Genomic DNA, 22,760 nt, shown 5'->3' with positions numbered 1-22,760 from the left:
AAAACGGTAACCTAAATGTCTAAATGCTTACTTTCTTCAGCATCCTCTCTTCTTGAAGGGAGACAATCTCGCTCATGGAGTCGAGTCTCACGGTTAAAAGCTCTGCAGTTTTCTGCAAAGCTACTTTCTCTTTGTTGAGCCTCTACAAAAAAAGAAACAATATTAGGCATAACATTTTCATATTGATTGTTTTTATGCGTAAAGGGCGTATTGGCAGTAAAGGATTTTATACGATTGACTACAAGTTACATGTACAACATGCACTAATACGATCCCAAAACTGTATGTAACATCCTACATGCCCATATTTCTTGTGTATACATTGTGTAAATTATAACCTTTATCTTCTTTGTTCCTTTATATTGTGTAAATTATGACCTTATCTTCTTTGTTCCTTGATCTCTGTTTTCTTTTATCCTCACTGTAAAATGTGAAACTGGAGCGCCATGTCCAATTTTGTTGTCACAATATGTTCAACCCATTTTGTAACAATGACAATAAGGTAAGGTATATACTATTATATTATATTCAGTTTAATGTCATAAAGATATTTACTGACTGTGCTTTAATTCAATGTACAATAAAAGGTCAGGGCAGGCTGTGTGGAATGCGTATATGGCAAATGTTTTGTGTAGGACATTTCTGATAACAGGATGCCTGGGTGTGCTGACGTAGGACGACCAGAGATTGTAGGGCACAAAACAACTGCCTTGGCACGCCCAGGGGAGGAGCCGACACGCCATCATGCGGGGAGAAGATAACCAATGAGAGAAAGCTAAAGTTAGCTGCAGATGACACATAGCCAATAGGGGAATAGTAGGATGTCTTTGATTTGTTTGTTGAAATGTAAAAATGATCCGGGGCAACTCGGATGGGGGTCGTCTCCTGTTGGTTACACTTCGATCTGCTGTTAGTAATAATAATAAACAACCCGTCGTGTGCTCCTGGTCATTTTCTCTCTCAAAACGTTGCCGATTGAGTGTCGTACGCTGTCTCCATTTGTCTGCAAAACGAGGGTCCGCTAAGTGTTAATCAAGATGGCCTTCGTTTTGGTGCTGGGAAGTCCGGGGAAGCAATTTTATCCTCTTGGGGTCCGCTCACTGTTAATCAAGATGGCCTTCGCTTTGGTGCTGGGAAGAGCTTTTCACCCAACATTCCTTCCACAGTGACGCATTGTACCTTTTGTGTGACAAAGATTCCTTACTGCTCATTTATTATGCTCACACGCCATCTTGTGACCAGCATTATTCACTTCAATAAAACATGTGATTTCAGTCTAAATCAATCATATTGCCTCGGTTGCCATGGCGCCCAATTGGCCCCGCCCATGTAAACCAGCTGAAACTCATTGACAGATTGCTCCCTGTCACTACTTAAATGCTGTCCTGTGAGTCGCCTTTTGGTCGGAGTGTCTGCGGAACTCTGTTTTGACACGTCAAGCCCTGAGAATCTCCGTTTTTCCTGTGTTTTTGCTCTTGATTTGCCAAGCCCTGTGAATCTCCGTTTTTTTCCTGTGTTTTTGCTTCTGTTTTGCTCTCGCCACGATCGGTTTGATTTTGACCACTTCCGCGTTTCGAGCAATCTACTCCCCGAGACTAACAATCTGCGGATCGAGTGTGCACTTCTTTCCCTTCTCCCCAATAAACTGTGAGTTACGTCACGCGAGTGGGTTCTGCTCTCTGCTTCCTGTCCTGGTCCTGACATTTTCATTCCATGTATTCATGTGACCTCGCTTAAACCAATCAGATGTTTTGTTTTATGTTTGTGTTCCCAAATATCCGGGGAGGGCGGTTTCTTCCTGAGCCGATCTTGGAAGCACGCGCCTCTGATGGAACGACTACCTGATTTCCGATTTTCTCAGGGTTTAACCTTGACAGCGGAAATGATGGCTATGTGTGAATAATCGATTTTAATGCCCAAATTGCCAGTTTTTTTTCTAACCTCGACCGCTTCATTCAATTGCTCCGTCTCTCCCTTGTCCGAGACGATCCGGCCGATGTAATTCCGGAGACTGTGCAGGGTTGCCGATTGAGTGTCGTACGCCGTCTCCATTTTTCTGCAAAACAATTCACACCCCACCAAAAACTTTTAAATGATAAATTGAAGTGTTACGTCCTCCGGTTAAATAAAGTTTTAGCAAACCTGAGATGTTGCTTCAACTCATCTCTCTCATTGGATGTCGTGATGAAATCGCTTTTGAGTTGCTGAACTTCCCGGGTGACTGACTCAAGTTTACACTGCAGTTCGCAATTTAATTTCCTGGCGCCGCATAAATCCACAAAGTGCTCGGTGTTCAGTCGTTGCAACTGATAAAGGAAATCAGAGAGATACGGAGATGTTATTTTAGTCATTCTTTAGGGCATTTTCTCCACTAAAAATCACATTTTGCTGTGTTTGTGCGTATGACGAGTTACATCTCTGGATGCTTGTCTGCTAAGTCATGGTTTGGGAGGCCTTGTAAAAATACAGCTTTGCTCTAGGCCAGTGGTGTCAAACTCATTTGAACTCGGTGATGGAGTTGTATTTATCCTACAGTTGACATTTAATATGTTATATGTGTTCTCAGCCATTTTTGAAGAGTTCTCAGCCCGTAAACTAAACTCCAGGGCCATGAGTTGTGTTTTTACAGACTGTGTTTTGTTCTCACATACCAACGGATGTACCCTGACCTATGACCTCTTCATGCCATAACTCAAGATTGTTTTTCACCAAAGAGCCTGGGAAAAAGGAGTTTCCCAGGACCAAGGTCACCTGTCATCATTGGATGGAAAGCAGACCTTCGAAAGAAGACTAATCAACTCTACGTAGCAAAGGCAAAAACTGAATATTAGAAGGGAGGTTTTTCGAGGAGACTCTCAGAGCCAGAGCCGAGCCGAGCCAGAGCGCAGCAAGCAGGGCAGAGCGAGCGAAAAGATGTCTAACAACGGAATGTCGGCGGCTCTCAATATGATGATTAATAAAGTAACTAATTATAAAGAACCGATTCTCTTTGTCCTATATTGCAGAGCGTTTTATTAAAAATGTTGGGGACATGAACCTAACATTTAATTGGTCCTTCGAAACCGGATTCCAAGATACCAGATGATTCCAGGACGCGAGAGGAAAATCCAGGAAAGACTGTGGCCACAGCATAAAGACCCTTTTTCCGGGACTGGACCTTCCCTCGCGGGCTGGGATCTGACGGTTGACGGAAAGCCAAGGACTTAGAGAATCGTGAGTAAAATTTATTCGTAACATTGTGTGCATGTAGATAACCGGTAAAAGAAATTGACTCGCGAGCGGGGGGGGGGGTAGATTCTTAAGGTTTAAGAATCCTCCGTCGAAAAGATTAAGAATAAAATCTTAACAGAGACAAAGATTAAAGAATCCTCCGTTGAAAACGAAAATTACGGTGGGCAGATTCTTAACAGAAAAACCCTGACAATTCTAGACTCTATCAGGTAAATAGTTTTCAGACAGTTAAAATTCCGCGGGAGGCGTGGACTCCCCTAACCCAGCGCTTTAAAGTTAGTTAAATTTCACAAGGATGTGCGGAGTCCTCTGTCAACTGAAAATAAGTGGAAAAAAAAAAAAAATAAGAACAAGCGATGTAAGAGCGTGATCACGATAAAAAACAAGACGTCTGTGTGATTGAGAGAGAGCGAATGAAAATAAAGTTGCCACTAGGCAATTGTATTTAATAAAAAAAAAAAAAAAAAAACACCGACAAAAACAACAGTGAGCTTCTGTGGATGCTTCTAGGCAAGAAAGCTCCACTTGAAAAGGTAGGAGCGAGCCTTACCACATGAGTAATTAATCGTTGTCTTGTTGAAAATAACCCGGTGTTAGAATACCCTATGTATTAACACCCACCAAGACTAAATTGCAGACTTAAAATGGGGAAAGGACAGAGTAAGGAGAGACAAAAATATAAATGAGCTATTTAGATGCGTTAAATCAAAATAATGCCAGAATAATACCGAAAAAGATAAAATATTCCTGTTTTCAGTTCAAAAAATTGGTAAAAAAAGGACTGGGAAGAATAGGAAAAATCTAATTGAGTGAATTGAAATACACTAATTTGAGATAAGGGCATTTTTATACCAAAAAAATATTGGAAAAATTGTTTATAAATACTTTTTTTTTCTCTTTCAATTAAAATGGAAAAAATGGATTGAGTGAAATTCAAATGAGTAAGATAACTCATAAATAAATAGATGCCATTCTCACATTAAATAGGTGAAGCTAAAATAGTAGATTTAATTGGTTTAAAGAGAAAAAAAAAAAAAAAAAAAAGGGAGAGAGAAACATAAAGGGGAAAGTTAATTAAATATTAAGAGAGATAATTTGGTGAAAATTAAGTGAGACTAACCTTAATACAATAGATTGGAAAAAAAAAAACTTTTTCAATATTGAACTGTTTTAAATCTAGAGTAAGTAAATGGGTAGAGTGGAGCACATTATAGAGTGCTTTTGAAGATCTTCATTGACTTGAAATGCGTTGTTTAGATGCAAACCATTTGCGATTTATGGCATTACCTTTGTGGAAATACCGTAATGTATCCTAAAAAGGAGGATAACGAATATACAGGGCCATATAGTGAACCGCGTCGATTAATGGCTGCTGCCTCTTTACTGAGGAAGGAAGAGCAGGCACACAGTAATACGCCTTGCTCCACGCCGCCCCCACAATATGCCAAATATCATTCACATGCGCTAATACCCCCCAGGCCATTTACCCACTTCCGAGGAGAAGCCGTGAAGAGGGTAGGGTTTTACCGCCCGATTCTCAATGGCTAAAAGGCCAAGTGGACCCCCTTATTGACAGAGTAAAACATAGATATAGATAACGAGAAACTGATTAATCCTGAGTAGGTCAGATCATGGGTCATAGCACGGCCTTGGCAGTGATTAATTAAAAAGGGAGTTATTTTTCTGGGTTGAATAATGGTTTTAAATCTAGAAGGGGGATTCACACGTGACACCGAGCAAGCTGTGAATAATTAAAAAAAAAAAAAAAAAAAAAAAAAAAAAGAGGTGAATATGAGGACGCAGGAATTAAGTGGACACTAAATTGAGGAGAAGATAAAGTTATAGTGAAACAATATTTACACAGAAATATTTGCATGTAAGATGTTACATACAGTTGAGATTTGTGTAATATGCATTTGGTGAAAAATAGTCAAAACATGTGACAGTAATTTTATAGATAAGCTATAAAAATAAAAGAAAATTATATAAAGGATGAAAATCTATTTGAAGGCAAATGAACATAGACATAACATATTGTTTTGCTTTAGAACAAGAAATGAGAGAATTGCAAAGTATTACAATAATAAATTCGACTACAAAAATACTGTAGTGATACAAAAACTACACTATTTTGTTGCCATAATGAGAAATATTATAGACTAAAAAAAAAAAATATATATATATATATATATATATATATATATATATATATATATATTAGTGAACTATCGTGAAAACACTGCAAAGGAAGGAAACGTTTGATTTTACAGCAAAAGTGTTGCTCTAACGATGTTTTTGAGTTTCAGAATTTTGGTTCTTGTCTCATTTGGACTCAATAATCCGCTGAGGAGAAAATGGAGGAACGGTGAGGAAAAAAAGTAGCATTACTAACGATGATGAAGATATTTGAATGGGATGAACGATGGTAAGTGAAACACCAATTTTTATGATATTAAAGGAATATGTCAACAATAAAGGCGTTACAGGTGAGAACCAGAAAAGTTTTGTGTTCATATTCGGCCGGTATGAACCATAACTATGATAAGTAGATCTCATCTTGTTGGAATCCATCACAGCGATCATCGAGCAGCGATTGGAGGACACCCTGAACTGGTTGCAAGCCAATTGCAGGGCACACAAAGATAGACAATTCACTAGCTCATTCACACATAGGGACAATTTGGACCAGTCAGTCCACTTGAAATGCATGGTTTTTTTTTTGAAAGAGGTAAGTAAACCGTAACAATGAGAGCATGCAGGCTGGCTTGGAACACACACACCTGTTCCCAGGTCCTTAGTAATGCCGCACACGTGCTGGCCACTGCGCCACCGTGCTGCACACACATATATAATATATATCTCATCTCATCTCAGCAGCTGCACCGCTTATCCTCAGTAGGGTCGCGGGGGTGCTGGAGCCCATCCCAGCAATCATCAGGCAGTGGGCAAGAGACACCCTGATATATATGATTTTTTTTAACTGAACTATCAATAATGATAATATGATAGGAATTTTGAATTCCGTGTACTAGCTTGCTAAAAGATTTATAGATCTTGGCAGAACCCCTGAAATTTAGTGATACAAAGATCGAACTTATAAATCGGTGACAAATATAGTAGATATCTGCGTATTCATTCAGTTTTGATCATCGAATTATTAATTTATTTTCTGCATTTGTTGATGGTGATTGCGAATAACGGGCTTGTCTTTTTCCATTTTTCTACTTTCTGTACTTCTTTCTTTAACATCTTAGTACAACATAATTCGTGATGTCAATCATCAAAGCAAATGAGCCGTAAAAGTAAGCTCTCTTTGATGAATTGAACAAGGAAAAAAGCCGTTTGTCTAATAAAAAGACTGACCTTCGCTCGACAAGAATTACCAACAACAATGACGTAATCTCGAAGCGACGAGATCTCATTAGCTAAGATCGGCGTGCAGGAAAATAAAAACTCGTACAGCAAATTCAAAAATGCGTTAAATCTTTGTTAAAGAGTAAACTAAATGATAATGAAAATTTAAAGGAAAAAAAAAGGTTGCGTACCCAGCATAAATGATGCGTCTTGGACAGGTAAGCGGGAAAATGAAAACACTGACTGTATAATACAAGATAATTATACAGAATAGTATAAAAAGAAAGAATATTTGAGTGAACAACTAATCATTTTTCGTTGAAAATGCGAATAGCAAAGGGTAATAACTTTAAGACGTGTAGTTTTGCTCTTAATAAAGAAAGGACGATTAAAGCAATGAAGCTGACTAAAAATGGTCCATAATTTTAGTGTCAATCTTCTTGTTCGTAAATGGACAAATTCAAAAGAGGCGTAAGACGTAAAAAGATTATTTCCTTAGTTGTTCTCGTATTAAATAATACATTACTCTCAATAAAATAATCAAAATTTTGAAAGAAGTTTGAAAATGACGACAAACTAACACAGAAAGGAAAATTCGAGATTAGAAATCATTAATAACGTAGCTGAAGCTATTTCAGTCAATGAATGAAATGTTTCCTTTAAACAAAGGAAAAAAGAAACGTATTAATAGTCGGACCAGATCATGTTGATCTGTATAGCCTTGGTCACGGGGGATCTTGAAGGGCTGCTTAAAACAAAGACTAATGCGTAAAGACAAAGATTGTTGCGCGGAATAAAGATTATGAAAATAAAATAAATACACTCAACAAGACATAAGTGACGAGTATGTATTGTTCTATATTGAATCAATAAAAGATTGATTATGGTTACAGAGAGAAGAAAATACAATTAGAGAAGTTATGACATTAAGTTCGATTTGGCATTTTTTGAGAAATTTTTGTTGATCTTTTGAGATTTTTGATGTTTAGTGTGAGGGTTTGGAATTTTGACAAGTTTAGCCCAAAGGACAATTGGGAGGACAATTGATTACACACTGAATTTTTTTAGAATGAGTGTTACGATTGACAAGTGATAAACAAATGTGTAACAAATACTGACTTATGGTTTGGTTAAGTTAATAAGGGAACGGTTTCTATGGAAGAGCATTTTTAGAAGACAATGAGAAACTGATCAATCTTGAAGAGGGCCATAGGAAAAAACGGATTAGTTGATTTTGAGACATATCGGGCTAATTTAAGAATAATTGCATGGGAAATAAATGAATAGAAATTAATTAAACTAAGATAATGTCTACTAGTAGTTAAATTGAGAAAAATTTGAATAATCCGGTTAATTTACAAAAAATCCCACTACGTAAGCACAGTGGAATTAACGAGACTCTCAAGTGCCAGTGAATTCCGCAAAAAAGACTCTTTCTAAGTCTCCAAAGGACATATAAATCTGTCAAAAAGAGGCCATGGACTAATTTGCTGAAAGAGCCAAAGACATCAGTCATCCATTGTCTGTGCCGCTTATCAACAGCGAGGCCAAGGGAGTGATATGGAGCACATCCCAGCTACGCTCATAAACAACGAGCTCACGGGAGTGTGGGGGTAACACACACGGCGAGACGTAAAGTGTTGGGCCTGCGGTCGAAAGGTCACATGTCCTTTGAATGTGAAGAAGAAAGCTCTGCTGAGCAACACCAAACAGCGTGACTAGGCCAAGATAGTATTCAGACATAAAGTCAAATAGATAGATAGATAGATAGATAGATACTTTGTTCATCCCCGAAGGGAAATTCACATTTCCAGCAGCATCCCTGAGCTGAGAACAAACAATCGAGAACAATCGAAAATAACACGGGAGCTGCTGGAGTGGCTGCCATTCGTGACGGCGCCGGAAGAAACGATTCAATTTGAATCATGTACAAACAAACAAACAAAATATTATTGCATATGGTAGCAGTTCTTTTTTCGAGCAAAATATAGAGTGGTTTTCGAGTGCCCTCTTGGAAACAAATGAAAATCATGGAACTTCAATGGACGCTCAGATGCCAATTTTTGAACGCTCATTGCAAATCCTGTTGCGTTTTTGCTTTGGAAAATAATTGTTCATAAGTATGAAACTGATTGTGCTTACTTGAATAATGATTTGTGTTTATGGTAACTGTGTGTACAAAATAATGTATGCCATAGCAGCAGTATTCTTACCTGACCCACTCAAGTCACTGTTTAAACAGCATAACTGGCTTATGGATAGATGCGTACCGCATATCTCGTTGTGCAAAAAGAAGAGCATCAAATGGCAAGACTTGGAAAAATTAGTGTACAAAGGAGAAAGGCTCTTTTCTGGTCGGTGACAGTGCAGTCAGAAGTACACTTAATAGAAGAACAAGAATGACAAATCTTTTTAACCGGAAAGGAACGAGGAATTGTTGACCAGATTCCCGAGAAATTATGGTCTCAGGGGCCTACTGACGTGGGCCTTGTAAAAGGGGCATCCCCTGTAGTAGTCAGACCAAAAACAGAGCATCGCCCTAGAATAAAACAATATCCACTCAAGCCAGATGCTATGGCTGGGATACAACCAGTGATTGAAAATTTAATATAAGCAGGGGTGTTAGTGGAATGTGCCGACTCCCCAGTAAACACGCCACAACATGCACTCTTGGTTAATATCGTGGACCTATAACAACTCTGTGACAGTGACTGTGCCACCAAATGCCACCATTGTGATGTCCATACCGATAACCTCTTTAAAAGGGTTCCAGTGAGGCAGTCTAGGGAGACAGCCAACACATATTACTGGGCAAGGGTAGGAGGAGTACTGGTGGTACGTGTTTGGACACGGAGCGTTCCAAGGGTGGGAGTATTTGGTTATAACGGAAGCAGGGGAGTACTGGACCCCAGGGGACAGCTCTGAGGCCCAGTATTTCAAAAAATCGGGTTAAATTGCAGCATCAAGGAAGCAATTTACAACTGACTATAACCGTTACAAACCAGACAATTCGACCTCCGGGATCAGATTTTTTTTTAACAGCACGTGCTGGGGTTTCACGTTATGGGCCTGGTCCTCGGGCATGGACCCCTTTTTTCCCGGTCGTAGTGTGTGTAAATGACAGTATGAAATCGACTGATCAGCCAAAATTAAGTAATTACTCTGTAACAACAAATATCACATCAGTAAGCATGTCAGTCGAAGACATTAATGGGTGGTTCAAAGTTACCACAGGAATTTCAAGGATAGATAACAACTGGTTGCTAATGGCTGAGCAGGCGGCACATGCTGTCATGAATGATTGTGTTGTGTGTAGTCTGAATGATATACAATGTCACCGAATGTTGACAGTCAATATAACATTTAAACCACTCTCCCGGAGTGACATCTGGTGGTGGTGTGGAGAAGACAAGTTGTATGATAGACTACCGTACAATACCACGGGATTGTGTGCATCTGTGTCTCTTATTTTACCTGTGTCTATAACCGCCACCACAATCCCTGAATTGCTAACATCTGTGAAGAGCTTGTTATCACATGCATGGAAAAGTAAAGGTCTACCTATGCCTGGAGTGACAATGATCCTACATACATCGACAGTATCGGTGTTCCAAGAGGCGTACCAGATGAATACAAATTAGCAGATCAAGTAGCAGCGGGTTTTGAATCTTTGATTTGTTATTGGTGTACAATTAATAAAAATGTTGACAGAATAAACTATATCCATTTCAATGTGCAGAAGTTAGGAAACAAAACAGAACAAGGTTTCTCCGCCATACACGAGCAACTCTCTGCTACCTCCCTCATGGCTTTCCAGAACCGGATTGCTGTTGATATGCTACTGGCTGAAAAGGGAGGGGTCTGTTCTATCTTTGGTGACCAATGTTGCACGTTCATACCGAACAACACGGCAGCAGACGGAAGTCTGACAAAGGCCCTGGAAGGCCTCAGGTCACTTAACAACAAGATGAAAGACCACTCAGGAGTTGACACATCAATGTGGGATGGTTTTGGAGATACGTTTGGGAAATATAAAAAATATTAATATATGGCTATAGCCGTTTTTGCGGCAATTCTCACATTGTGTGGATGTTGTTGTATTCCGTGCATAAGAACATTGCTAATGAGACTAATTACAACAGCTCTTGCCCCAATGCAGGCAAAGATGGTACCTTTGTATGCTCTGTTGCCCTCGGACACCGATGCTGACGATGACTCTGGCAATTACCATAAAAATGACAATGGTGAAAATTGTAATGACACAAATGTTGATGATGATTGCCTGTCTCTGCATTTTCATGATTTTTACTCAGATCCTGGTCATTATGACGACAACCTCTAAGTGTAACAACTGTTGTTGTGTTCATGATTTCTCTGTTGAAAATCGTATTGCGAAGTGACAGTTGAATGAAGTATTATATCACCTGTAGGATAAAGAGGAGGGAATGATGGAGTTGTATTTATCCTACAGTTGACATTTAATATGTTATGTGTGTTCTCAGCCATTTTTGAAGAGTTCTCAGCCCGTAAACTAAACTCCAGGGCCATGAGTTGTGTTTTTACAGACTGTGTTTTGTTCTCACATACCAACGGATGTACCCTGACCTATGACCTCTTCATGCCATAACTCAAGATTGTTTTTCACCAAAGAGCCTGGGAAAAAGGAGTTTCCCAGGACCAAGGTCACCTGTCATCATTGGATGGAAAGCAGACCTTCGAAAGAAGACTAATCAACTCTACGTAGCAAAGGCAAAAACTGAATATTAGAAGGGAGGTTTTTCGAGGAGACTCTCAGAGCCAGAGCCGAGCCGAGCCAGAGCGCAGCAAGCAGGGCAGAGCGAGCGAAAAGATGTCTAACAACGGAATGTCGGCGGCTCTCAATATGATGATTAATAAAGTAACTAATTATAAAGAACCGATTCTCTTTGTCCTATATTGCAGAGCGTTTTATTAAAAATGTTGGGGACATGAACCTAACACTCGGGGGCCACACGATAGAACAAACATTCTGTCGGGGGCCGGACGAGTAGATTCAAGAAAAATAAAAAGAGAGATAAAGAAATAAGAGAAAGAGGGAGGGAAAAGGAGAGAGAGCGGGACAAAGAAAGAAAAAGAGTGAGAGGGAGAGAGCGTGAGAAACAAAAGATAAAAAGTTGTGAGAGAGGGGGAAAAGAAAGGGAAGAAAGAAATCCAAAGAGAAATAGAAAGACAGAAGGAGAGAAAAGAGAAAAGAAACCACGAAGGGTATGAAGAGAGAAAGCGAAAAAAGAGAAAAGGAAAAAAGGAAGTGAGAGCAAAAGAGGTTAAAAACACAGAGAGAGAAAGAGACAGAGAGCAACAAAGGAAGAGAAAAAGAGACACAGAAAGTGAAAGAGACAGAGTGGGAGAAAAGGGGTGGGTAAAGAAAGAGAGAAAGAGAGAGAGAGAGGGAGAGAGAGATAAATAAATACAAGTAGAGTGTCTTTGTGAGAGGCACCTGGCTTTGGCAACATCAAGTTGACCTATTTCAACCTGCAGCTCGTTTTTCTCTTGCGCTTCTCTGAGTGTTGTCTCGCGGGCCGGATTCAATCCCTGAGCGGGCCTGATCTGGCCCGCGGGCCGCCTTTTTGACACCTGTGCTCTAGCCTGAACTACGTCCCACAATGCCATTCTCGTTCCACATTATATTCAGAATCTGGTGTGCTTTCTTAAAGCCTGCTATCATGTATTTTGGTATTCAAATCAATGTTTTATTTTATTTTTACTAAATGCAAGTTTTTTGTACCACTAGGAGGCACTAAATATTACACGCTGTCCCTTTAAAGACCTTGAAGTCAGCGATGGTTGGATTCTTTAACCATGGGTTTAGGGGCACCATTTCCTGTGGCGTGTCTTTGGGCAATTACAGCCTGGTGACGCCCATCCCTTTTCAGGCAAACATATGTTTCCACTCGGTCTCTAGTTATGGTTGGTGGGTTGGATTCCCTAACCACAAGGGTCGAAGGGGCACAATTTCCTGTGGTTTGTCTTGGGCAATTACAGCCTGGTGACGCCCATCCCTATCCAGGCAAAAATATGTTTCCACTTGGTCTCTCGTTATGGTTGGTTGGATTCCTTTACCACAAGGGTCGTAGGGGCACAATTTCCTGTGGTTTGTCTTGGGCAAGTACAGCCTGGTGGTGCCCATCCCTATCCAGGCAAACATATGTTTCCACTCGGTCTCTAGTTATGGTTGGTTGGATCCCTTAACCAGAAGGGTTTAGGGGCACCATTTCCTGTGGTGTGTCTTTGGCAATTACAGCCTGGTGGCGCCCATCTCTATCCAGGCAAACATATGTTTCCACCTGGTCTCTAGTTATGGTTGGTTGGATTCCCTAACCACAACGGTCGTAGGGGCACCATTTCCTGTGGTGTGTCTTTGACAATTACAGCCTGGTGATGCCCATCCCTATCCAGGCAAACATATGTTTCCACTTGGTCTCTCGTTATGGCTCGTTGGATTACTTAACCACAAGGGTTGTAGGGCACCATTTCCTGTGGTGTGTCTTGGGCGATTACAACCTGGAGGCACCCATCCCTATTCCGGGAAACATATGTTTCCACCTGGTCCCTAGTTATGGTTGGTTGGATTCCCTAACCACAACGGTCATAGGGGCACCATTTCCTGTGGTGTGTCTTGGGCAATTACAACCTGGTGGCGCCCATCCCTATCCAGGCAAACATATGTTTCCACTTGGTCTCTCGTTATGGCTCGTTGGATTCCTTAACCACAAAAGTCGTAGGGGCACCATTTCCTGTGGTGTGTCTTTGGCAATTACAGCCTGGTGGCGCCTATCCCTATCCAGGCAAACATATGTTTCCACCTGGTCTCTAGTCATGGTTGGTTGGATCCCTTAACCATGGGTGTAGGGGCACCATTTCCTGTGGTGTGTCTTTGGCAATTACAGCCTGGTGGCGCCCATCCCTATCCAGGACGGAAAGGTTTACGGAAAGTGTACATTTAATGAGAAATGTGTACGAGGCACTGTGTACTTCGTGCAAGACTTTTCCCTACTTAAGAACAAGATGGGTTTCGGACGATCGTTCGTAAGTTGGATTTGTTCGTAAGTTGCTTCAGTGCTATATTTCGGATGGAATGTATGTTTGAGGCTCGAAAAAGTAACCTGCATTGTTTTGTACTAAAAAAATAAACATTTCATAAAATAATATGCGCTATACAGATAAATAAAGTTGAGTTAAACTTACTTTTGGAAGATGAGCTTCAAGGGTTAAAAAGTGGCTGGAAAAAAGCGATCCGACCGTTTTCTCAACCGCATCAAACTTTCTTATTCCACTTTTATTTCAAAAGAAACGGCTCGCCTCTTCTTTAAACTTTACACCAATCATATTGAATGGATGCACGAGATATTAAACAATAAAAATGTCAAAGTCCTTAGCGCGCTGGAGATAGTAGACATAATATAGACAGTACTGTATAAGTAACCTGTATTGTTTTGTACTAAAAAATATACAATTAAATAAAATATTATGCTCTATAAAGATAGTTGATTTTAACATACTTTTGGAAGATGAGCTTCAAGGGTTAAAAAGTGGCCGAAAAAAAGCGATCCGACCGTTTTCTCAACCGCATCAAGCTTTCTTATTCCACTTTCAGAAACGGCTCGCCTCTTCTTTACACTTTACACCAATTATATTGAATGGATGCACGAGATATTAAACTAACAATGAAAATGACATAGTTCTTAGCGTGCTGGAGATAGTATAGACATAATATAGACAGTACCGTATGGGTAACCTGTATTGTTTTGTACTAAAAAATAAACATTTCCTAAAATATTATGCTCTATAAAGATAAATAAAGTTGATTTTAACTCACTTTTGGAAGATGCGCTTCAAGAGGTCCTCCTCCGTGGCCGAAAAAAAGCGCTCCGACCGTTTTCTCAACCGCATCGAGCTTTCTTATTCCACTTTCATTTCAAAAGAAACGGCTCGCCTCTTTACACTTTACACCAACCATATTGAATGGAGATTTTAAACAAAACAAATGTCAAATTTCTAAGCGCGATAGAGATATAGTGCAGTGTGTTTACACACAAACTAGAAAGAGGAAGCTGGATTTCTTCTTCGGGGTGGATGCTGGGTGAGCTCTCACAGCGCCACGCACCGGTAGTGGCGGAAAGAAGCACTACAGTCATGTCCTATACTCAAAAAAAGGTGCACACGATACAAAATCTAACTTACAGCGATGTCCGGGTATTTTTCGACATCCTGAAAATGTATTTTCGTATCTCGAATGTTCGGAGGGTCTACTGTATCAGTAAAAGAATGCATTATATGGATGCGTTATTAAATATTCTTGACCTATTTGACGATACCTCTTCCTCCTGCTTCTTCTGAAGCTGCTGCATTTTTTCCGCCATTAGAGAAGAATGCTCAGCTTGCCGCTCACTGATTTTGGCCTTGAGCTCCAGCTCCCTCGCTTCACCTTCACCCTTGAGTTTTGCAATTTCTTCTTCGGACTCTTTCTGCAATCTCTCCAGCTGGAAAACACAAGCGTGTGAAACATACGGCTTCTTGGAAATTCCAAAGTCCAGAAGTTAACTACAACGTGAGAAATGAAAAATGACAAAAAAAAACTGGGCTTTTGTCATTTGAATGGCCGGGGTTTGTTATCTTCTTTGTGCTTTTAGCACTTGTTTTCATTTCCACGACACGGTGACATAAAAGTCAAAAGATATACACTGTCCCTTTAAAAACGAATGAATGTTTGCCACATGTTATTACCTGTGAGCTTATTTGGTCTTTCTGTGTGCAGCAGTGCCGGAGTTCCTCCTCTCGCTGGTTCTGTTCAGCTCTCACTTTGCTCATTTCTTCATTAATCGTCTCCAAATTGTGACATTGCCTGAGATTTCAACAATAAATATGTCATTGAAGGGTTTTATACGATTAAATACAAGTTGCATTTATCGAGTGCGATGAAGACTTTCACTGAGTGGGCTTCAGGTCACGCTGTTCCAAATTCGGAATGTTTTGGCTGGGGAATTTTGATAACAGGACTCTGACGAAAGACGTCAGGCATCGTTTTGATAAATGTTCGGTGTTGTTTTGAGTTTCTCCAGACATCAAGGCGAGGTGTTTGGACCCCACGTGGGGGGTTTTCCTGGCACGCCCATGGGAGGAGCCGGCACACCGGCTTGCAAAAAGGCGTGGGTCGAGAGAGAAAGGCAGAAGATCGAGAGGGGAGGCTTGTCAGAGACTCCAGCGACACTAATTCGGCTAATTCGATGGAGTTCACTTAGCTAAATTCTTTAAGAAATTAAATCTGCCCCTGTGTGGAAATGCCGGTCTCTTGTCCATATTTTCCCCATCAAGAAATGAGCGCGCATTGTTAGGAGAATGCAGGTTGTGTTTGGTTAACGTAGACAAATAACTCATTCGAACAATTTGGTAAAAAATATATATTTTAATATTTAATTACTAAAATCATGTTAAGGAAGAAGATTCAATCCTAAAGCTGGGCGATATACAAAAAAAAATCATGGTTACATCAGTCATTACAAACGATACCGGTTAAAATCGCTTTAAAAGAAAAAAGAGAGAAAAAATGTATTCATAGGGACAGCATGTATCGTTGAGTACACAGGTGTCAAACAGGCGGCCCGCGGGCCAGATCAGGCCCCTTAAGGGATTGAATCCGGCCCGCGAGACAACACTCAGAGAAGCGCAAGAGAAAAACAAGCTGCAGGTTGAAATATGTCCACTTGATGTTGCCAAAGCCAGGTGCCTCTCTCTCTCTCTCTCTTTTCCACCCCTTTTCTCTTGCTTTCTCTCTGTCTTTTCCACCCCTTCTCTCTCTCTATTTCTCTTTCTCTCTTCCACCCCTTTTCTCTCTCTTAGTCTCTCTCTTTCACCCCTTTTCTCTTTCTCTCTCTCTCTCTTTTCCACCCCTTCTCTCTCTCTATTTCTCTCTCTCTCTTCCACCCCTTTTCTCTCTCTTAGTCTCTCTCTCTTTCACCCCTTTTCTCTCTCACTCTCTTCCACCCCTTTTCTCTCTCTTAGTCTCTCTCTCTGTCACCCCTTCTCTCTCACTCTCTTCCACCCCTTTTCTCTCTCTTTCGCTCTCTTTTCCACCCCTTCTCTCTCTCTATTTCTCTCTCTTCCACCCCTTTTCTCTCTTAGTCTCTCTCTCTTTCACCCCTTTTCTCTCTCACTCTCTCTCTCTTCCACCCCTTTTCTCTCTCTTTAAGAGGTTATCTCTCTTCCACTCCCTTTCTCCCACTCTGTCATTTTCACTCTCCGTGTCTTTTTCTCTTCCTTTGTTGTTCTTTGTTTCTTTCTCTCGCTTTTTTTTAACCTCTTTTGCTTTAACTTCCTTTTTTCCTTTTCTCTTTTTTCGCTTTCTCTCTTCCTACCCTTCGCACTTTCTTTTCTCTCCTTCTGTCTTTCTATTTCTCTTTGGATTACTTTCTTCCCTTTCCTTTCCCTCTCTCTCACGACTTTTTTCGCTTTCTCTCTTCATACCCTTCGCGCTTTCTTTTCTCTTTTCTCTCCTTCTGTCTTTCTATTTCTCTTTGAATTTTTCTTCCTTTGCCTTTTTTTCAACCTCTCTTACGACTTTTTATCTTTTGTTTCTCACGCTCTCTCCCTCTTTTTCTTTCTTTGTCCCGCCCTCTTTCTTCTTTTCCCTCCATCTTCCCTTATTTCTTTCTTTCTCTTTTTCTTTGTCTTTAATCTACTAGTCCGGCCCCCGACAGAATATTTGTTCTATGGTGTGGCCCCCGAGTTCAAATGAGTTGGACACCCCTGGTTTAGTACCTCCAAATAGCAAATAGCAACTACCTGCTTATGGTGTCGTTCTTGACTTGAATCTCAGCCTTGTATCTCCGCACGCTGTCCTTCAGGGCCTCCATCTGCTTCTTGAACCACTCAGCCTCCGCTTTGTGTTTTTCTGCCTCCAGATAGCACTCGTCTTCCCATCTGGACCACTCTTTGGATCTGCGTCAGAGCAAATGGAGTTATTAGTGTACCTAGCATGCCCCCGGTCGATGGTATTTTCGCGGCGAGCTACCTCGTCCTCAAGTCTTGCGCGTTTTCCTCCGGTGTCTTTCCTCTTGCGTTCGTCCCCTGACGGGAGCAAAAACGGGACGTCTCCTCGCATTGATTTTCGCTTCTTTGTGTTAAGATTTCTGGTTGGGCGCTAGAGAAACAGAGCCAGGGATGCTTTGGTGGAGCTGTCGGGTCATTTGAGTTCACCGTGGAAATAAATGGGAGTGGGTTTGCGGCTGAGGTGGCTGGTTGAACGCTCGAATCGAAATGGGACGGAGGCACAAGGTCGTTCCAGGAATTTCCTAAGTGACAGGAAAGGAAAATGATTTCTGACTTAACTAAAAAACACTCATATATGGATCTTTCATGGTTTGTACACCTTTTTCGTGGACAAATTCAAACACTGTAGGAGAAAATGCAGGTTCGATATCTTTTAAGTCTTCTTACGTGATTTAATCAAGTACACCGAGGCTTGCCATGAGGGGGAGCTCTTTATTTCGTCATCCCAAAGAACTCAGAGAACTCCAGACATAACAATGCTTTTATAGCTTCAATTTGAGTACAACCCAAGAGGCGGAGGAGATCTGACGTCTCAACAAGGAAGATGTTGTCGTGCCCTTATTAGGACATGTTGTTCGCCTCAGTTTGCTCAGTGGGACCTTGCACAGAGGGACCTTGCAGGTCTCATGCCCTTTTAGGGAAACAACTGTCTTGCCAAGGATCTTCTCGAAATGATGTCAACATTCCCTCACTACTGTAAGCAAGTCTTTCTACATTTCTAAATGTATGCAACTCTATTCTACAAATGCAAGTCTATTTTCCACAACAACACTTTTAAGGATTTTTCAAAGCCTATCTTCCAATTTCTCCAGTGCAATTTATTTTGCAGAGCCCCAAATAGACAGTAGCTCAGGACGTAGAGCGCTCGTCTTGGAATCAAGGGATCCCGGTTCGAATCCCGGCTTGTCGGTGTTACATGTCGAAGTGTCCTTGGGTAAGACACTGAACCCCTAATACCCCCAAAAAGCAGGTTAGCGCCTTACATGGCTGCAAGGCTGCTATTGGGAAATGTGGAGCACGTTGTAAAGCGCTTTGGGAAGTCATTGACTTGAAAAGCGCTATAGAAATGCAGATTATTTCATTTCATTTCACAGTGGTACCTCTACTTACAAAAGGATTTTATACATTTGACTATAAAGGATTTTATATGATTGAATACAAGTTACATTTATTGAGTTTAATGCTGTAGTTATTTACGGACTGTGCCTTTATTCAATGAGCAGTCAAAGTTCAGGGCAGGCATGAGTGGTGTTTACAGAACGGGACGTACTGCTGATAAGATAATCGGCACATCCAGACGGAGGACGGCAGGCGTTGTTTTGAGAAAAAGGCACTGATGGATTAGAAACGCTCGGTGTGGCTTTGAGTATTCCAGAAATCGCGACGCTCTTCGACGAGATGGTGAAGCCCAGAGGGGGGCTTCCTTGGCACGCCCATGGGAGGAGTCAGCACGCCATTATGCGGGGAGAAGATGGCCAATAGGAGAGAGCTAAAGGACTTCAGAAGAGGGCTTCCCAGAGACTCCAACGACACTAATTCGTCCGTTTTCGATGGAGTACACTTAGTTCAATTGTTTTAATTAATTAATTTAATTAAATCTGCCCCCGTGTGGAAATGTCGGCTTTCTTGTTCATCTTTTCTATCAAGAAACGAGCGCGCATAAATTGTTGAGTGAATGTAGGTTGTGTTTGGTTAACGGAGTCAGATAACTAATTCAAACAATTTGGTAAACGGTACATTTTGATATTTAATTCCCAGCACTCTACATACAAAAGTTTCAGGTTACAAAGTACCTGAACAGTAAAGCTATTGCCTCTAGTTACAAAGGTGTTTCAGGATACAACGTCAAAAATACAGTACAGTATGCGTTGCCCTTCACTGCTTCCAGAGTTCTACCTGGCAACGCGTGAATCCCGGCATGCTCTTCGTGTCCCCTTCCCGTGCTGTAAACGGTCTACTGTTTGCTAACGCCACGAGGAGCTATCATTTTTGATGGACTTCATTAAGGACATGCAAAAAAGTGGAGAGGGGGTCTACTAGTGATCCCAAGAGCCAAGAAGAAATCCGCAGGTTCTTGAGCGTTCTCAATTCTTCCCCCTGAGATTGGATCTGCAACCTCAGTGGAAATGTTTAAATCTAAGCTTAAAACACACTTCTATTCTATAGTATATGAATAACCAATATTTTATGTTGACAAGATCTGTGCATTATTTGCCCTCATGTAGGTTTTAGATCAGGGGTTGGTGTCATAATAGTCTGTAGTTTCCAAAAGTCTTTAATCTGTGCAGCACTTTGAGATCTTGAATTAAGGGCTATACAAGTAAACATGATTTGACAGGAGAAAAGAAGAGGAAGAGACTATTTCTGGCCATCCAAACAAAGCAAGAGATTATAGAAAGGTATGGAAACATACTGCTGTGCGGGAGGAGTTCAGAGACAACACGGAGGAGGACGCAGCTATCTTTCCATCAGGCCAAATTAAAGATATGTTGGCAAAATTCCATGAAGTCTCAGAATTTATGAAAAGAAATCCCCAAGAAAAAGTGTTGAGAGGTCGGGCTGCTGCTCACTATGATGATGTCTGCCTTACGCAGTTTAGACTAATAAAAGCAGACGTCATTGAATCAGTTTTTCAACAAATGCCAGGCAAAGCCTCTCATTTTATGTTTTTCGTGCAGTAATCTAATTTCAATTTGTATTTGTTTCATGTTCGGATGCCCTATTACAAATTATTAGAAAAACATCATATTTTTTGAAGGCCTGGAACGGATTAGCGCATTTACATTTAAAAGTGTCTCTACTTAGAAATGTTTCAGGTTACAAAGCTACAACCAGAACCAATTCAATTCGTAAGTAGAGGTACCACAGTATCTGTGATTTCCGTTTTTTAATCTTGCATTCACACTCATCAAGAAAACGATAGCAGAATTGAGATATAATACTTGAGAAATAAAGAGAGAAATAAAGAAAAAAAAGAAAGAAATCAAGAGAGAAAGAAAAAGAGAAAGATAAAGAGAATGAAAGAAGTGAAAGAGTGAGCAGGGGAAAAAGGGACAAAGTGAGGTGAGAGAGGGATCAAAAAAGGGGAGAGAAAGAGAGGGTGAGAAGGAAAGAGAAAAATAGAAAGAAAGAAAGACAATTACAGCGTATGTTACAGAGAGGAAAAAGAAAGAGAAAGAGAAGAGAGAAAAAGAGAAAATGAACAGGAGAAAGATAGATAGAAAGAGAGTGAGAAAGAAATAGAGAAATACGACCACAATTGTTTTGCAAGTGTTAACTGGCTAGGGTGACATCTGGTGGAAATATTTAAAACTGCGGCTCATTTTCCTCTTGCGCTTCTCTTACTGTTGTCTTGCGGGCCGGAGTTAAACTATTGGTGTGCCTGATCTGGCCCGCGGGCCGCCTGTTTGACACCTGTGCCATAAGGTGTTGGGTAAAAACGACTGAGTGGCTTACGTGAAAATACACTTATGCTATTGCCTGAACTACCGCCCACAATGCCTCTCTGTTTATTCAGTTCAGCATCGTGTTTACTTCGTTATGACTTTGCAGGTTAGTGAGATAAAACACTGTATTTTTTATAATGTATTAATTAGCTAGGGGTCCCAAGACTTGCAGTGATGCTGACGAGAGGAGTATAAAATAATGATAACCATGGAATCGGCATTAGGACACATAAAGCTGCATCATCCTGTCAAACTATTTCTATCCTTTTTAACTTTAGACACGAAATGGAATATAAAATACTTCCTAAATGTTTGCATTGGTGTTTATTCGTAAATATTTCTCCATTTTAAGAGGTTATCCGGGGTGAGCGAGAACAGTATACAGAGGTATAGTCCAACAGGTACTTAGCTACGTGAAATGTAAACTTTACAGTATTTGTGCATTTGATGAAATACGTCCCCAAGAAATCAGTCTGCTATTGGCCGAAGTCATAAAAAATGCAGGTCGGCTAATGGTTTGTGGCATCGTAAAAATACTTATGCTATTGGCTGAACTACAGCCCACAATGCCTCTCTGTTTATTCAGTTCAGAATCGTGTTTTCATTTGATAGGACTTTGCAGGTTAGTGATATAGAATACAGTATTTTTTATACCGTATTAATTAGCTAGGGGTCCCATGACTTGCGGTGATGCTGACGGGAGAAGTAAAAAATAATGATAACCATGGAAAGGGCATTAGGACACTTGAAGATGCAACATCCTGTCAAACTATTTATATCCTTTTTTACTTTAGACACGAAATATAAAATATTTGGATTGGTATTTAAACTTTATTCGTAAATATTTCTCCACTTTTAGAGGTTATCCGGGGTGAGCGAGAACAATATACAGAGGTATAGCCCAACAGGTGCTTAGCTACTTATACCTTTTGTATGTACAATTAGGCAATAAAAAGTTAAAAAATAGTTATTTCTTGGGGGGAAAAGTATTATTAACACCGAATGTGTCAACTTACCGGATTGTTTTGGAAGAAAATCGGCAGGAATGTTAAGCTTTTCTTTGCCGCTATCGTTTTCGTCCATTTTCAAAATCTTCCGTTGGTTGTAAAGTGGTAAAATGTGCCACCATTCCAGTCATTCCCCTAAAGTGTGGCCATTTTTAAGTTTTCACGATAAACTTTCACAAAAAATGTGCAAAAGTGCACTTTGAAAGACGCTTCCTCTTGACAACTAAATAGAAAGTTAGGATAACGACCATTTCCGCAATGCATTCTGGGCTCTTTGATAATATTTGAAATCAATCCCTGATTTTAGTCTTGCAGGAGGGACGCAGTTTGAATTAGCCCCGTTTTGTGTCTTCTCCTTCACTTTACATAAGAGCAATATAGTATATTGAGTCCCTGTTTTAAGAACTTTATTTGTTATTTACTTTTGAAGTATTACTGTGGTTTTTTAGTATTTCTAAAGGCAGATTTTTAGTGAAGTTCTGAAGTGTTTTTGTAGTGTTGGAGTAGTTTTATTTTTGTACCATTTTTGTCGTATTTATGAAGTAATTTTACGTAGTATTTCCATAGTAGTATTTCTTTTGTATTTTTTAAATACTTTTGTTGTATTTCAAAAGAAGATTTTTGTTGTATACATGTG

General features: G+C 40.4%; 1 protein-coding gene across 1 annotated transcript in view; it reads right to left on the bottom strand.

Moving 5' to 3' along the window:
* The window catches only part of cchcr1 (coiled-coil alpha-helical rod protein 1), a 34,166-nt gene extending 11,783 nt beyond the window's left edge, over positions 1–22,383 (bottom strand). The window contains exons 1-8 of the mRNA XM_088321388.1: positions 22,133–22,383; positions 17,633–17,912; positions 17,404–17,559; positions 15,349–15,466; positions 14,940–15,104; positions 2,143–2,306; positions 1,942–2,056; positions 32–142 (exon numbers count right to left, since the gene is read on the bottom strand). Coding sequence (XP_088177514.1) covers positions 32–142; positions 1,942–2,056; positions 2,143–2,306; positions 14,940–15,104; positions 15,349–15,466; positions 17,404–17,559; positions 17,633–17,912; positions 22,133–22,199 — 1,176 coding nt within the window. The 5' untranslated portion in view covers positions 22,200–22,383. The remainder of the gene's footprint in view (positions 1–31; positions 143–1,941; positions 2,057–2,142; positions 2,307–14,939; positions 15,105–15,348; positions 15,467–17,403; positions 17,560–17,632; positions 17,913–22,132) is intronic.
* Positions 22,384–22,760: the final 377 nt, after the last annotated feature.

Source organism: Urocampus carinirostris, chromosome 17, assembly GCF_059441175.1.
Source record: "Urocampus carinirostris isolate Australia breed hairy pipefish chromosome 17, RoL_Ucar_1.0, whole genome shotgun sequence".
NCBI classification, from domain to species: domain Eukaryota; kingdom Metazoa; phylum Chordata; class Actinopteri; order Syngnathiformes; family Syngnathidae; genus Urocampus; species Urocampus carinirostris.
This window is presented reverse-complemented; position numbering and strand designations above follow the sequence as displayed.